We start from the raw sequence: 15,533 nt of genomic DNA on the forward strand, positions 1-15,533 counted from the left end.
TGCCCAGCTAGCATTTACACAGGTATGTGCACACATTTGCACATAAGTGCAAACATTCTAGACATTTATGTGTGTAACACACACGTAAATGCAGGTTCCAGACTGTAGAATTGCTTTCACATGTGTAGATGACTTGATTCAGAATAGGCAGGTTTAAGTCATGCATAAATATATTCAGTATGCTCTCTTCCTTTCTCTTCTCTACCGCTCTGGTCTGGTAAGGGTGAGCAGGATACCAAGTTTTAAATAAGCATAAACATAAACACACACATTAGGCATCACTGAAGGCAGGCTTATTCCTCTCATCCTGTTAACACCAAACATGACAACTGTGCTTTACAACCCAAAGCAGTCTTCTATTGATGTTTCTGATGGCAGATATGGGAAATCAGTTTACAAGTGAAGAACTAATCATTTTATTCTTTTAAATTTATTTACACATTTAGAAGTAACACACATGACTTCAAAGTATGTACAAAACACTTCACTTCATATAATACCAGTCTTATCAGATTATGGCTATTCTGCTTCAGCACGGTTATAGAAAAGGAAGGTCACACAAGGAGGATCCACTTTTCAGTTGAACTTTAACCAAAATAATAATGATAAAAAAATAAACAGCCCTAACTAAGTGGTTTTTGGTAAAGCAGAATCAGAATTTGGTCTTTTTATCACCCAACTCTTATACGAGTAATTCACATACAATCACTTATATAGTAGGTAGAAGTAGCATCAGTAACGGCATACCATTTCTTCAAGAGTCCTGTTTTCTTTTTCTAATAGTTATCATTTCCCTTGACAGACAGAATCATGCATTTTAAAGAATTGTGGAATGGTTGGAAGCCCCTGGCATTAGCTGGTGATATATCTTTTTTGCCAATCATATGCCGAAGGTCCAGTGAAAATCTGCCTAGGTGGAATAACGCCAAAATCACACGAAGAATGCACAGCACCAGAAAAGCAGCGGGGCCATGGACTCAAGAGACTAGGACAGCAGTCTTGGGTCTTAAAGAATTTCAGTTAATAAAGGACTTGACACAGTACTGTGTTTTGGCCACAGGCTTGCTTCAAGAGTCTTATATATATGAGCACACGTGAGAAATCTTTGATGTAATGTATTCCTCAAGAGCTTGTACAATAGGTTGGTCTTGAGAAAAGACCAACCTATTGTACAAGCACTTGAGGGATACATTACATCGAAGATTTCCTACATGTGCTCATATATATATATAAGACTCCTGAAGCAGGCCTGTGGCCAAAACACACTACTGTGTCAAGTCTCTTAGTCATAAAAATTCTTTAAGACCCGACTGCTGTCCTAGTCTCTTGAGTTCGTGGCCCACTTCTCACTGTCTTTCTGCTTTTTCGCCAATCATGTCATGCCAGAGGCTGGTGGGTGTGCTTTCCAAATGGAAGGGAGAGCAGACTGGAAACTCAGCAAAGCAGTTTTAGCCTGCAATAAAAGTGGAAGAAAACCAAGCAACTGCTGAAAACTCACATCAATATATTTTATTTTCAATCTACATGCACTTATTGACTTTGGACAAGCCAAGGACATAAACCCAAGCACAATAATTAAGCAAGTGGATGCATAGACATATGAGGCACCTTTGGTAGTGCCCCAGAACTGGATAGAGACCAAGAGAATTATCTCTCTTGCAATTTTTGGTGAGAGCATTAAAAAAAAAACCACCAGAGGGATAATTAAAGCAAGACACTTTGCATTGCTGTTCCCATCTTGTGCACATGGATGCCCACCAAATGTGAAATGCTCGCCTTTTCCTCTCATAAATGATAGTTGTTGAACTTATTTTTAGTGTCATTTGATAAGCCTCTCTGCTCAGAGAGAGACATCCCACTGACCCAGCCACTGGTCATTGTCTCTACCAGTTCTCATCAAAACAGGCGTGTCTTGTCAGGTTTCGACACGAATATCGATGTTGAATCTGAAGATCAGTATCAAAAGTGACTACATCATTTGAGCCTTTTTGCTCAGCTGCCGTCTCTTTCCAACCCCACAGTCTTTCCACTCACGCTAACATAATTTTGAACTGCCGACGTGACAAAACGCTGTAATATTTTATTTTTGTGCTTGAAGAAAATAACAAGGCAGTGTTTGGTGCAGGCCAGCACCCTTATAAAAGCAGTGCCTAAACTGATGAAAGAAAGGCCTTTTTCACTTCTCTTGAATGCTAGCCAAGACACAGTGCCCCTCAAAATCCAAGTAATGCATACAGTAATAGGTCATTCAATGTCAAAAGGCATAAAAAAGATGAGCGAAATCTTCACAGGCTGCTGCTTGCTGTTCCCTTTAATTATATTAATTAAACTTTGAAATTCTCATGCAAAGAGGGTTGCTGGCTTGTGACGCTGAAAAGCCCTTGGAGATTTGGAAGGAGGAGAGGAGGGGGGGGGACCTCTGAGACACTAGCTTTGAGGCTACTGTTTTATTTATTTTTATAGACATAAACAACATCACCACCAAACCAGCCTCCTTATGGTTAAGGCTGTTTTATGTACTGCTGAACTCTGAATGTGGAAAAAGGGAAAATCTACCAGCCACAGTGTCAAGGTCTCAAAAACATCAGTCCCTCAAAGTTTATTGAGGATCTATGGTTACATGCTGTCTTCCTACAGAATGACACTCTATTAATTGTCTTACTGACTCATGAAAGAAAGGTATGTTCAGCAAGTCTTTCTGCTACCACTTCCTTGAGGTGTCCTGGCTACATGTTCTCATGCACTTTTCAGTGTTAGCAAGGCACAACTTCCAGTCTGAAGGTTCCTATAAGACATAATACAATCAATGGGGGAATGGAAGGATTTGGGGATACAGAGCAATTAAATATTTTTGCATTTATTTAGCCAGGAGGCAGTCTGTACCCTTCACCTTTGGCTATCAGTCTCTAGTTTTGATATTCATTCCCACTTATGCATCTGGGCAATGGAACATCTCTGCCAAATGGCGTGACAGTGTCTAGAACATTTGTCATCTTTTCTCATTTGTTCAGTCTGGGCGTACCTTGTGGGAGAAGAGAGCGGGAAGACCCTTTTCCTTGTCCACCCTTGCATTTGTTTAGAAGTCATTGGAAGCATAGAACTCTGCATCCCTTTTGGAGGTCCGAGATCAACACTGGTAATTCTCATCAACTCAATGACAGATTGTGGAACAACACTGATAAAGGGGAAGGGGGTGCTGCCACTGTGGTTAGATCAACTGGCAGAATCAAAACCTAAGAACCAGCAGGGAATGTTTGAGCTGGGCTGAGAGGCAAAAGGTTGTCCTGTGTGAATTCACAGAAGTGCTTTGGTGTCTTTCTTTGGCTAAAAGGTGACTTTGGAAGCTTTCCACCTTTCGGTTCTTCTTTACTGTGAAGACTGTGCTCGAGAGAAGTTAATACACCGACCCTAGAATGAAGGAAAAAGCATAGCTACAATTATTCTGGTGAAGAGCACAATGAAAACAAGCAGAGAAATATTTGGTTCTCTTTTCAGCAGTGATGAAAAATACACACAATGATCTAATCGAACAACGAAGGGGAGCAATCTGCACTGAGCAGGGAATAAAAGCACAAATGGGGTTATCTGCACGGAGTGTCAGGTGCAATTCTGGCCACCTTTCTGGGCAGACTGGATGGACCATACAGGTCTTTATCTGCCATCATCTACTATGTTACTATGTAATTAGAAGAGATAAGTACATAAGTATTGCCACACTGGGACAGACCAAAGGTCCATCAAGCCCAGCATCCTGTATCCAACAGTGGCCAATCCAGGTCACAAATACCTGGCAAGATCCCAAAAAAGTTCAATATATTTTATGCTTATCCCAGAAATAAGCAGATACCTGCTATTTAGCTGTCAGCATGTGAAGAAAAAAAGGGGTGAAAATGACCAATGAGTCAGGATAAAAGTTCAAATTTTTTATTCATATATACACATCAGCATTTGAAGAAAAATATCAAACTGGACCTAGGGATGGACTCAACACAATCTGTGTTTCAGCATCTGCCTTCATCAGGAGTCCAAAAACTACCTGTCCCTCCAACTACCGCCCCATCTCCCTCCTACCCTTCCTCTCCAAGACACTTGAGCGCGCAGTCCACAGCCGCTGCCTTGATTTTCTCTCCTCTCATGCCATCCTTGATCCGCTTCAATCCGGTTTTCGCCCTCTTCACTCGACAGAAACAGCACTTTCTAAAGTCTGTAATGACCTGTTCCTTGCCAAATCCAGAGGCCACTACTCCATCCTCATCCTCCTGGATCTATCCGCCGCTTTTGACACTGTCAATCATGACTTACTTCTTGCCACACTGTCCTCATTTGGGTTCCAGGGCTCTGTCCTCTCCTGGTTCTCCTCCTATCTCTCCCACCGCACCTTCAAAGTTCACTCTCATGGATCTTCCTCCACCCCCATCCCCTTATCTGTTGGTGTTCCCCAGGGATCGGTCCTTGGACCCCTTCTCTTCTCAATCTACACCTCTTCCCTGGGCTCCCTGATCTCATCTCATGGTTTCCAGTATCATCTCTATGCTGATGACACCCAACTGTATCTCTCCACACCAGACATCACCGCGGAGACCCAGGCAAAGGTATCGGCCTGCTTATCCGACATTGCTGCCTGGATGTCCAACCGCCACCTGAAACTGAACATGTCCAAGACCGAGCTTCTCGTCTTTCCACCAAAACCCACTTCTCCTCTTCCTCCACTTTCTATCTCAGTTGATAACACCCTCATCCTCCCCGTCTCATCTGCCCGCAACCTCGGAGTCATCTTTGACTCCTCTCTCTCCTTCTCTGCGCATATCCAGCAGATAGCCAAGACCTATCGCTTCTTCCTCTTTAACATCAGCAAAATTCGCCCTTTCCTCTCTGAACACACCACCCGAACTCTCGTCCACGCTCTCATTACCTCTCGCCTGGACTACTGCAACTTACTCCTCACCGGCCTCCCACTTAGCCATCTATCCCCCCTTCAGTCTGTTCAGAACTCTGCTGCACGTCTCATATTCCGCCAGAACCGATATACTCATATCACCCCTCTCCTCAGGTCACTTCACTGGCTTCCGATCAGATACCGCATTCAATTCAAGCTTCTCCTTCTTACCTACAAATGCACTCAGTCTGCTGCCACTCACTACCTCTCTACCCTCATCTCCCCTTACGTTCCCGCCCGTAACCTCCGTTCACAGGATAAATCCCTCCTCTCAGTACCCTTCTCCACCACCGCCAACTCCAGGCTCCGCTCATTCTGCCTCGCCTCACCCTATGCTTGGAACAACCTTCCTGAACCCTTACGCCAAGCCCCCTCCCTGCCCGTCTTCAAGTCTTTGCTTAAAGCCCACCTCTTCAATGCTGCGTTCGGCACCTAACCCTTACCGTTCAGTGAATCCAAACTGCCCCAATTTGACTGCCCCTATCGGACCGACCGTTCACTTGTCTATTAGATTGTAAGCTCTTTGAGCAGGGACTGTCTCTCTTTGTTAAATTGTACAGCGCTGCGTAACCCGAGTAGCGCTCTAGAAATGTTAAGTAGTAGTAGTAGTAGTAGAATCAAATGCCAGAATATGCTGAAAGGAAACACGCAACGCTAGAGTCTGTTATTGATAATCCTCAGTTGCACACTCATTCATGGTCACAATGACACTACTGGAGGATTATTAGTAAGAGACTCTAGGAATTCCTTGTTTCCTTTCAGCATATTCCAGCATTTGATCATTTGATCCTACCTTTTGGACTCCTGATGAAAGCACATGCCGAAACACGGACCGTGTTCAGTCCATCCTTAGGTCCAGTTTGATGCTTTTCTTCAATGTGCTATCTACAAGCAAATGCTGATGTGTATACATAAATAAAAGATTTGAACTTTCATCCCGACTCATCACATCAGTCATTCCCACCCCTTGTTTTCTTCATTCTGACATCTGTGGGACTGTTTGGTTTTGAAGGGCAATTCTGTAACAGGCCATCCACAGTTAGATGTCATTTGAGTGCATATGTGAACAGAACACTGTCACTTTTGTGGGTAAATGTGCACTCACCCATAAAAGTGGCAACAAAAAACAAGTGCTATTGTGTAAGAGCGTGGATTCTATAAACAGTGACTAAAGTTGTGCGCTCAAATCAGAGCGCATAGCTGATTTGCGTGCACAACTTAACTGTTTATCAAGCCAATCAGTGCCCATAATTGGCTGCTAGCAATCAATTACTGACATTAATTGGCCTTAATTAGGATTTACGTGCAGATCGTATTCAATAATGATCTGCGCGTAAATCCTAACACGCATACATTATGGAAGGCATGGCTAGGGGCATTCCAAAATTTTAGTGCATAAAGGGGATGGGACAAGTTCCCTATGAGGAAAGGCTAAAGCGGCTAGGGCTCTTCAGCTTGGAGAAAAGGTGGCTGAGGGGAGGATATGATAGAGGTCTATAAAATAATGAGTGGAGTTGAATGGGTAGATCTGAAGCATCTGTTCACGCTTTCCAAAAATACTAGGACTAGGGGGCATGCGATGAAGCTACAATGTAGTAAATTTAAAACGAATTGGAGAAAATTTTCTTCACTCAACGTGTAATTAAACTCTGGAATTCGTTGACAGAGAATGTGGTAAAGGCAGTTAGGTTAGCAGAATTTAAAAAAGGTTTGGACGGCTTCCTAAAGGAAAAGTCCATAGACCGTTATTAAATGGACTTGGGGAAAATCCTCTGTTTCTGGGATAAGCAGTATAAAATGTTTTGTACTTTTTGGGATCTTGCCAGGTATTTGTGATCTGGATTGGCCACTGTTGGAAACAGGATGCTGGGCTTGATGGACCTTTGGTCTTTCCCAGTATGGCAATACTTATGTACTTATATATGTACTTTTGTACAGAATTCAGCTGAACCATGCCTAATTTAGGCAGCAGTATTCACATCTTAAATGCCAGCGCCTAAAGTTAGACTCAGTTTATACCCTAAGTGCTATTTTATTAAGGATGTATACCCTTTATAGAATAGTGCTCAGTGCATAAACGTTTTGGCACCACTTATAGAATTTACCCCATAGGGCCAGATTCTATATAAAGAGACTGAAAAATCCGCACGGAAAAAAATTACGCCTAGGTGTATTCTCTAAAGTACACCTAAATTTTATAGAATTGGCTTAAATTTCCACATGGTATACAGAATACACCAAGCGCTTTTCCACACAACCAAATTTAGTAGCAGCAAGTAAAACTTGGTGTAAATGCCGGCGCCTAAATTCTGCGCAGAGCAGGTATATTCTATAACCATGTGCGTAGTTTTTCAGAAATATCCATGACACGCCCATTTTCCCGCCCATAGAGACAACCCTTTTTGGATGTGTGCATTAGAATTTAGGCGCACTGTGTTACAAAATATGTTTAGTGAGTTATGCGGGTAAATTCTAATTATTGCCAATTAGTTCTCATAATTGCTTGTTAAGCACTGTTGTCAATGACGATTGGCTTGTTAAGCCAATTAAGTTACGCACATTGTTATAGAATACATTTGTATTTCGGTGTGGAACGCTGGGCACAATATATAGAATTCAGGGGTTCAATATATTGAATATTGTAAGTTATGTGTATACCTTACTAGCACTATGTAACAACTACTTAATATGTAAATCGTTTGATGGCACTGTCCTAACTATTTCATCAAATAAAGACAACCTTGAACCTTGCCACGTATGGGTGCCTGCAGTTACATCAGATCTGGGTTATGCTAGTATTCTATAATGGAGTAACTGTTTTAAAAAAAAGTATTTTTCAATATAAAATGTTTAAAAATATGGATCGCTGACGATTTTCAAAGCACTGCTTAAGACACTTTTTGAATTGCAGTGTTTGTGTGTGACATCTGAAGATCCTTTTCACAACAAAGTGTGGTTTATTACCTGGCTTATGAAGATATGTTATAAGTTATAAGTTGTAGTATATGGTGACAGAACATCTAGGTATGACCATTTACCCCAGCTATAAGGATGGTGGAAGAGAATGCACCTTAATTTAGGCATTTCAGCCGTTTGGGCTAGTATTCTATACAGAAAAGTAGGTGCCTATGTTTCTTTTTAGATCAGACATAAAATAGGCACCTTAAGAAGTGCGTATAGCTATGGCGTTACCCTCCATTGAAAACAGGATTCATGAAATTTCTATAAAGTGCCAGTAGTCTGAGCAATATCCTGGTTGATATTCAAAACCATTTAACCAGCTAGGAACAGCACCTGGCCTGTTAAATGGTACTTAGCCGGTTATCCACCAATATTCAGCAAGAGATAGCCAACTGTCTCCCAATGAATATCCCCAGTTAGCACTTAGCAAATAGCCGGTTATATCGCATGATATAACCGGCTATCTGTCGATTTTCAGCACATCGCCGGCTAAGTTTTAGAGCCAAATCTGGCCACGTCAATAGCTGGAATACCTTTGGCCAGTTCAAACTTAACTGGCAAGCACTAAATACCAGTTTGAACCAGCCAAAAATAAGCCAGTGCCAGTCACTGGAAACACCCTGGCACTGAATATCTGGGCTGAGCACTGATCACAGGAGGCAGCCTGGCTACCTCTCACAATCTAAATATTAGCCTATCGTGTTTACACTATATCTACACAACCTGGGAAATCTACTGCTGTTTGGAATCATAAGCATCTTGAACAGTTCTCACTTTACAGAGTTCAATGGACTAAGCAATGCAGTTTCACAGAAAAATCACAATGGCCCAGATTCAGTAAATGGTGCCAGAAAGATCCACATCAAGCCAGTATTCTATAAAGTGTGCTCTATGTGGATCGCTCTTCGTTTACGCCTGCTGAAACTTGGTGGAAATGCTGGTGTCTAATTTTCATATAGTGGACAAAAAAAATTTGTTCTGTACAGGGACATACATGTAAAAATAATCTAATTCCCAAGCAACTGTTATTTCAAAAGTAAAGCACCAGCAGAGTAGATATCACTTCAAACAGACTTTCATTAAAAAAAACCCTGGAGGTTCTCACACTGTGGGAAAACAGCTGTAAATTAAGTGGTGCTAGTGATAATCTGCTAATTTTGAATTTTTTTGGACTGCTTCTAAATAATATTTCAAAAGTTTTCTACTAATTATGGGGATATTTGGATGAGTAAATTCATTTGAAAACTTGAGAAAAATATGGATCAATGAAGATTTGCACATCGTTGCCAGTGCTTTTTTTGTAGAAAAAAAGGTGCCGGTACTCATTATGGGCGGGGTCACCACACATGGCTCCACCCCTATCATAGCCACACCCACATTAACCACACCCCCTATACCAGCCATGGCGCATATAAACAGACATCATTGAAAATATTATAGTACTATAGGAGAAAAAAATAAAGTGATTTTTTTCATTATAAATAATCTCTGTAAGCTCTTACAGCTCCAGTATACCCAGTGCAAAATAAGACAGCCAATGTAAATTCTCAAATTGGACATAATTACAAACACTAAAATGAAAATAAAATGATTTTTTTCTACCTTTGTTGTCTGGTGACTGTTTTTCTTTCCATATTGGTCCCAGTCTGTGATTCTGCTTTCTTTTCTTTTCGCTTAACTCTTCTGTGCCATTTGTCATTTTTGTCTCCTTTTTCTTTGCTTTCTTCAATATTTTTCAGGCTCTCTCTCTGTCCAGATTAATTCATTCTTACTATCCATTCTTTAATTTCCTTCATCTACCTGTGGCTTTTCATCTTTTCCTCACCCTTGTTCTCCCCATGCCCCTTCCTCTTATTCTCCAGTCTTTCTCTATTCCCCTTTTCCATCCAGCAGCTCTGCTTTCTCTCCCCATCCTTCCAGTGTCTCCCCTATTTCTTTCTGCATTCTTCCATCCAGCATCTTCCCTCTCTCTCTCCCCATCCTTCCATCTGTTTTCTCCCTCTCTCTCCCCATCCTTCCATCTGTTTTCCCTCTCTCTTTCCCCAATCCTTCCATCTGTTTTTCCCTCTCTCCCCAATCCTTCCATCTGTATTTCCCTCTCTCCCCATCCTTCCATCTGTATTTCCCTCTCTCCCCATCCTTCCATCTGTTGTTTTCCCTCTCTCCCCAATCCTTCCCTCTGTTGTTTTCCCTTTCTCTCTCCCCAATCCTTCCCTGTTTTCCCTCTCTCTCTATCCCCATCCTTCCATCTGTTTTCCCCTCTCTCCCCAATCCTTCCGTTTTCCCTCTCTCTCTATCCCCATCCTTCCATCTGTTTTCCCCTCTCTCCCCAATCCTTCCATCTGTTTTTCCCTCTCTCTCCCCATCCTTCCATCTGTTTTTCCCTCTCTCCCCAATCCTTCCCTCTGTTGTTTTCCCTCTTTCTCTCTCCCCAATCCTTCCCTCTGTTGTTTTCCCTCTTTCTCTCTCTCCCCAATCCTTCCCTCTGTTGGATTCCCTCTCCCTGCCAAGTTTGGCGCGAACGGCGCGAAGACGTAACGCACGCGGCACCAGCCCCTATTTCCGGCCGCTGCTGCTTCTCCTGTTGTTGAGCAGCAGCGGCCGCTACACAAAGAAAAAGAAGATTAAAAAAAAATTGAAACCTGGCTGAAACGCGGCACCCCGGCACTGTAGACAGCCATTAGGCATTGGCTGTTGCCCCGCAACCGCTCCTCCTCTTGCCTTACGTCACTGCCCCTGGAGGAAGACCCCGGAGGAGCGCAGTGACGTAGAGGCAAGAGGAGGAGCGGCTGCGGGGCAACAGCCAATGCCTAATGGCTGTCTACAGTGCCAGGGTGCCGCGTTTCAGCCAGGTTTGAATTTTTTTAAAAATCTTTTTCTTTGTGTAGCGGCCGCTGCTGCTCAACAGGAGAAGCAGCAGCGGCCGGAAATGGGGGCTGGCACTGCGTGCGGGACATGGACTCACGGGGCGGGGGGAGCAAAAAAAAAAGGTGCCGGTACGCCGTACCGTTGCGTACCGGCACAAAAAAAGCACTGATCGTTGCTCTTGAAAGTCTGGATTGCAACATTGATGAGGTGAACTCTGATGATCCTCATAAAAACCTATGTAAATGTGCTTAAATATATTTTAGAGGTCTCTATTTTTCGGCAGTTGGATGCACAAATGACAGTATTTCTTAACCTCATGCCTAACTTCTTGGAATGCCTCCTGTTCTGCCCATACCCCTCACATGGCCACGCCCCTTTTCAGTTGTGTGAAAGAAAAGTTAGGCGCTGATGTCATAGAATAGTGACTAGGGCAGGTGCACGCACATGCAAATTGTTCCAACTCCAATTATTGGCTGTTGACGCCTTGTTACCTAATGAATTTCATTTCTTACGTGCCCACTACGCGCACCAGAAAATATAACTATGCGTATCTATTTACACCAATGAAAACGTGGTGTAAATCTGGGTGCATAGATGTAGCCACTGCAGGCCATTTTCTATAACAACGTGTGTAAATTCTGGAATGCCCATTTCCCTGAACATAACCACACCCCTTTTTGCCTACGCACATTAAAATTTAGGTGCAGTGCGTTACAGAATATGCTTAGGTACTTGAGCGCGTAAATTCTAATTACTGCCAATTAGTGCTCATTATTGTTTGTTAAGTGCTGTTATCAACGCTGATTAGCTTGTTAAGACAATTACATTGTTATAGAATATGCCTGGATTTCGGTGCAGATCTCTAGTCATGCTATATAGAATCCGGGGGAATGGGTCCTGAAATAACTTCCTATCTCAGCTCTACCCTTCTTCACCATGCTACACTATTCTCCTTTCCTTTACTGAAATGGAGTTCCACTTTCCTCTTTTCTCTCGATCCTTTCTGTCTACTCCTTACTCTTATGTATAACTAGTAAAAAAAGGCCCATTTCTGACACAAATGAAACGGGATCTAGCAAGGTTTTCCTCAGCTCCCCTGCAGCCACCCATATCCAGCGACCCTCCTCTCCCCCTGCACCCACCCATGTCCAGCGACCCTCCTCTCCCCCTGCGCCCACTGCAGCCACCCATGTGCAGCAACCCCCTGCTCCCCTGCAGCCACCCATGTCCAGCGAGCCCCTGCCCCCCTGCAGTCACCCATGTCCAGCGACCCTCCTCTCTCCCCTGCCCCCCCTCCAGCCACCCATGTCCAGCGACCCTCCTCTGGACATGGATCAGCTGTGAGGCATGTTTTTTTCCCCCTGGGTTCTGAAGTTGACATCATAATGGCTACGGTGATGTCAGCCTGATCTACAGAGCCTAGCAGACCAACTCGGAATGAGCCACAGTCCCAGACAAGTCAGAACGTTGGAGGTGAGAATTATTATATAGGATGCGTCATAATGGGTCTAGTGACATCAGCTAGGGCTTCGGAGCCCATCTGTGAAGAAAGTTATGAACACAGGCAGGCAGACGCACAGAATGTTGGAGGTGAGAATTATTATATAGGATTACATTTTGCTTTGTTGTTTTTACTTTTATACTGTAAACTGCCATGAAGGTCCCCACCCTAGGAAGTATATTAAATTTTAATAAACTACTGAAAACTTGAAACATTTAACTGCTGACTTATGCTATTATTCTATAATGGAAATTATGTGCATAATTGCTTTATAGAACAGGCTCAAAGGCCACATAGACCCCCGGATTCTATATAGCGCGACTGAAATTGTGCACGCAAGTCTGGATGTAGTCTGGATTTGCACACACAATTTAATTACTTAAGAAGCCAATCAGCGCCCATAATTGTCACTTAACAAGCAATTATTGATAACAATTGGCATTAATGAGAATTTACGCGCACAAATTGATAGGCGTATTCTGTAAAGTGGTGCGCTCACATTCTAATGCACCCTGCAAAAAAGGGGGCGTGACCATGGGCAGGATGTGGGCGTTCCAACGATCTACGCGCATGGTTATAGAATACACCTGCTCTGCACCTAACTTAGGCACCAGCATTAACACCAAGTTTTATCTAGCGTAAACGGACGCACCTAGAGTTAGGTGCATGCATGGCTGCTAGCTGTATTCTATAAACAACACCTAAATCTAGTTGTGGTTTACAGATTATGCTTAGGCGTAAATATTTTCAGTGCCGATTTTTCAGGCACCGTATATAGAATCTAGTCCAAAATAGGTGCCTAAATTGTAACGTCCAGTTATAGAATTGGCCCATATAAGGAAATCATCCTAGAAACAAATATAGCATAGTCCACCTTTTTCTGGATGTGAATTTGCTTTCTGCCTGAGAGCATTTACAACAACACTGCCAGGAATATCTAAACCCCCCAGTGTCTGACATTATCTCAACCAACATTCTTAAAATCTCTTCCCTTGAGCCTGACTCCTTAGCGTCTGCAAGAAAGCTTTCCTCACATTTCCGCAGATTGAACATTCTTTCCTGTCACCTGGAGGCCCACGCCTAAAAGACTGCAGAAAGGCATCTCTACACCATTAAGATCCAGCATACATTCTGATGTGAAGGCTAAATTCAGAAACATTATGGGCTTTTAGGGCTTGAGTCGCTAAGGGGGAAATTCTATAAAGTGGTGGCTAGAGGTAGGTGCGTCAAGGGTGCCATTAATTGGCAGTTAGGCGCCTATGTGCAATAGGCGGTATTCTGTAAGGTAGCACCTAAGTGATATAGAGGGGCATAATCGAACAACACTGGTCATCTACGGGGCCGGCTCCGTAAAGGGGCGGCGCCAACCGTATTATCGAAAAAGATGGGCGGCTATCTTTTCTTTCGATAATATGGTAGGGGCCGGACAAATCTCAACATTTAGGTCAAATGCTGAGATTGCCGGATTCAGAGATTGCCGGATTTAGAAATGACCGGCTTCGGTTTCCGGCCATAATGGAAACCGGGCCCGGCCATCTCAAACCTGGCCAAATGCAAGCCCTTTGGTCGTGGGAGGAGCCAGCATTCATAGTGCACTGGCCCCCCTCACATGCCAGGACACCAACCGGGCACCCTAGGGGGCACTGCAGTGGACTTCAAAAATTGCTCCCAGGTGCATAGCTCCCTTACTTTGTGTGCTGAGCCCCCCAATCCCCCCCAAAACCCACTCCCCACAACTCTGCACCACCACCATAGCCCTTATGGGTGAAGGGGGGCACTTACATGTGGGTACAGCGGGTTTTGGGGGGGGTTTGGAGGGCTCAACATTTATCACCACAAGTGTAACAGGTAGGGGGGGATGGGCCTGGGTCCACCTGCCTGAAGTGCACTGCACTCACTAAATATTGCTCCAGGGACCTGCATACTGCTGTCAGGGAGCTGGGTATGACATTTCAGGCTGGCATACAGGCTGGCAAAAAAATAATATTAAAAAATTTCTTTTTGGGTGGGAGGGGGTTAGTGACCACTGGGGAAGTAAGGGGAGGTGATCCCCGATTCCCTCCGGTGGTCATCTGGTCAGTTAGGGCACCTTTTTGAAGCTTGGTCCTGAAAAAAAAGGGACCAGGTGAAGCCGGCGAAATGCTCGTCGGGGCCGGCTTTGTTTTTTCCATTATTGGGTGAAGCCGGCCATCTCCTAACCACGCCCCCGTCTCGCCTTCTGTACCCTGTGGAAACACCCCCTTTAACTTTGGACAGCTCTGCGACGGAAAGCAGTTGGAGCTGGCCAAAATCGGCTTTCGATTATACTGATTTCGCTGGCTTCAGGAGATGGCTCGCCATCTCCCGATTTGTGTCGGAAGATGGCCGGCGATCTCTTTCGAAAATAAGCAGGATAGTGTCTATCTACAAGTAGATCAGGAGTTCTCTACCCAGTCCTCTGGACATACCTAGCCAGTCAGGTTTTCAGGATACCCACTGTATGGAAATCAATCTCATAATTATTCACTGTGGGTAACCTGAAAACCTGTCTAGCTGGGTTTGTCCCAAGGACTGGCTTGAGAACCCCAGATGCAGATAGAGCGTTGGCGACACATGGGCGTGTCTCCAAGGTATATGCGTAACTTATAGAATGTTATAAATTATGGGGGAAATTCTATATATGGTGATTTAAAAATCAGTGCCGTAAAACCACGCCTAAAGTTAGGTGTAGTTAATAGAACAAGCACGCGCGCTGTTCTTGTGCCTAAAATTTAGGCACACCCATTTAGGCCACCTAAAACCAGGCCTAAATACCTGCGCCTAAGTTAGGCGCACATCAGTTGTATTCTATAATAGTGTGCATGGTTTTCTGAAATGCCCACAACCTGCCCATTCCACGTCCATGGCCACACCACCTTTTTGATTGAGCACATTAGAATTTATGAACACCGCATTATAGAATACGACTAGAAAGTTGTGCACGTAAGTTCTAATTAAAGCCAATTAGTGCTGCTAATTGGTTGTTAAGTACCAATTATCAGCACTAATTGACTTATTAATCAACTAAGTTATGTGAGCAATTTGGCCTTGTGACCACAACTTAAGGCGCAATATATTTAGAGATTGGGGGTATGTGTGTCACTCGGCGTGCTTAGGTACTGAAACTTACACTTGTCATTGACATGGCAGAAGGGGGTGTGCCTAAACATGGGCATGCCAATGCCGACTTACACCAGTATTCTAGAATGGAATCTTGCTGACAAGATGCCATTATAGAATTGGCGATGA

General features: G+C 43.7%; 1 protein-coding gene across 1 annotated transcript in view; it reads right to left on the bottom strand.

Moving 5' to 3' along the window:
- Positions 1–789: 789 nt before the first annotated feature.
- The window catches only part of ANTXR2 (ANTXR cell adhesion molecule 2), a 437,579-nt gene continuing 422,835 nt past the window's right edge, over positions 790–15,533 (bottom strand). Inside the window, exon 17 of the mRNA XM_030190557.1 lies at positions 790–3,408. Within this exon, the coding sequence (XP_030046417.1) occupies positions 3,367–3,408 (42 nt within the window). The 3' untranslated portion in view covers positions 790–3,366. The remainder of the gene's footprint in view (positions 3,409–15,533) is intronic.

Source organism: Microcaecilia unicolor, chromosome 2 (genome assembly GCF_901765095.1).
Source record: "Microcaecilia unicolor chromosome 2, aMicUni1.1, whole genome shotgun sequence".
NCBI lineage: Eukaryota > Metazoa > Chordata > Amphibia > Gymnophiona > Siphonopidae > Microcaecilia > Microcaecilia unicolor.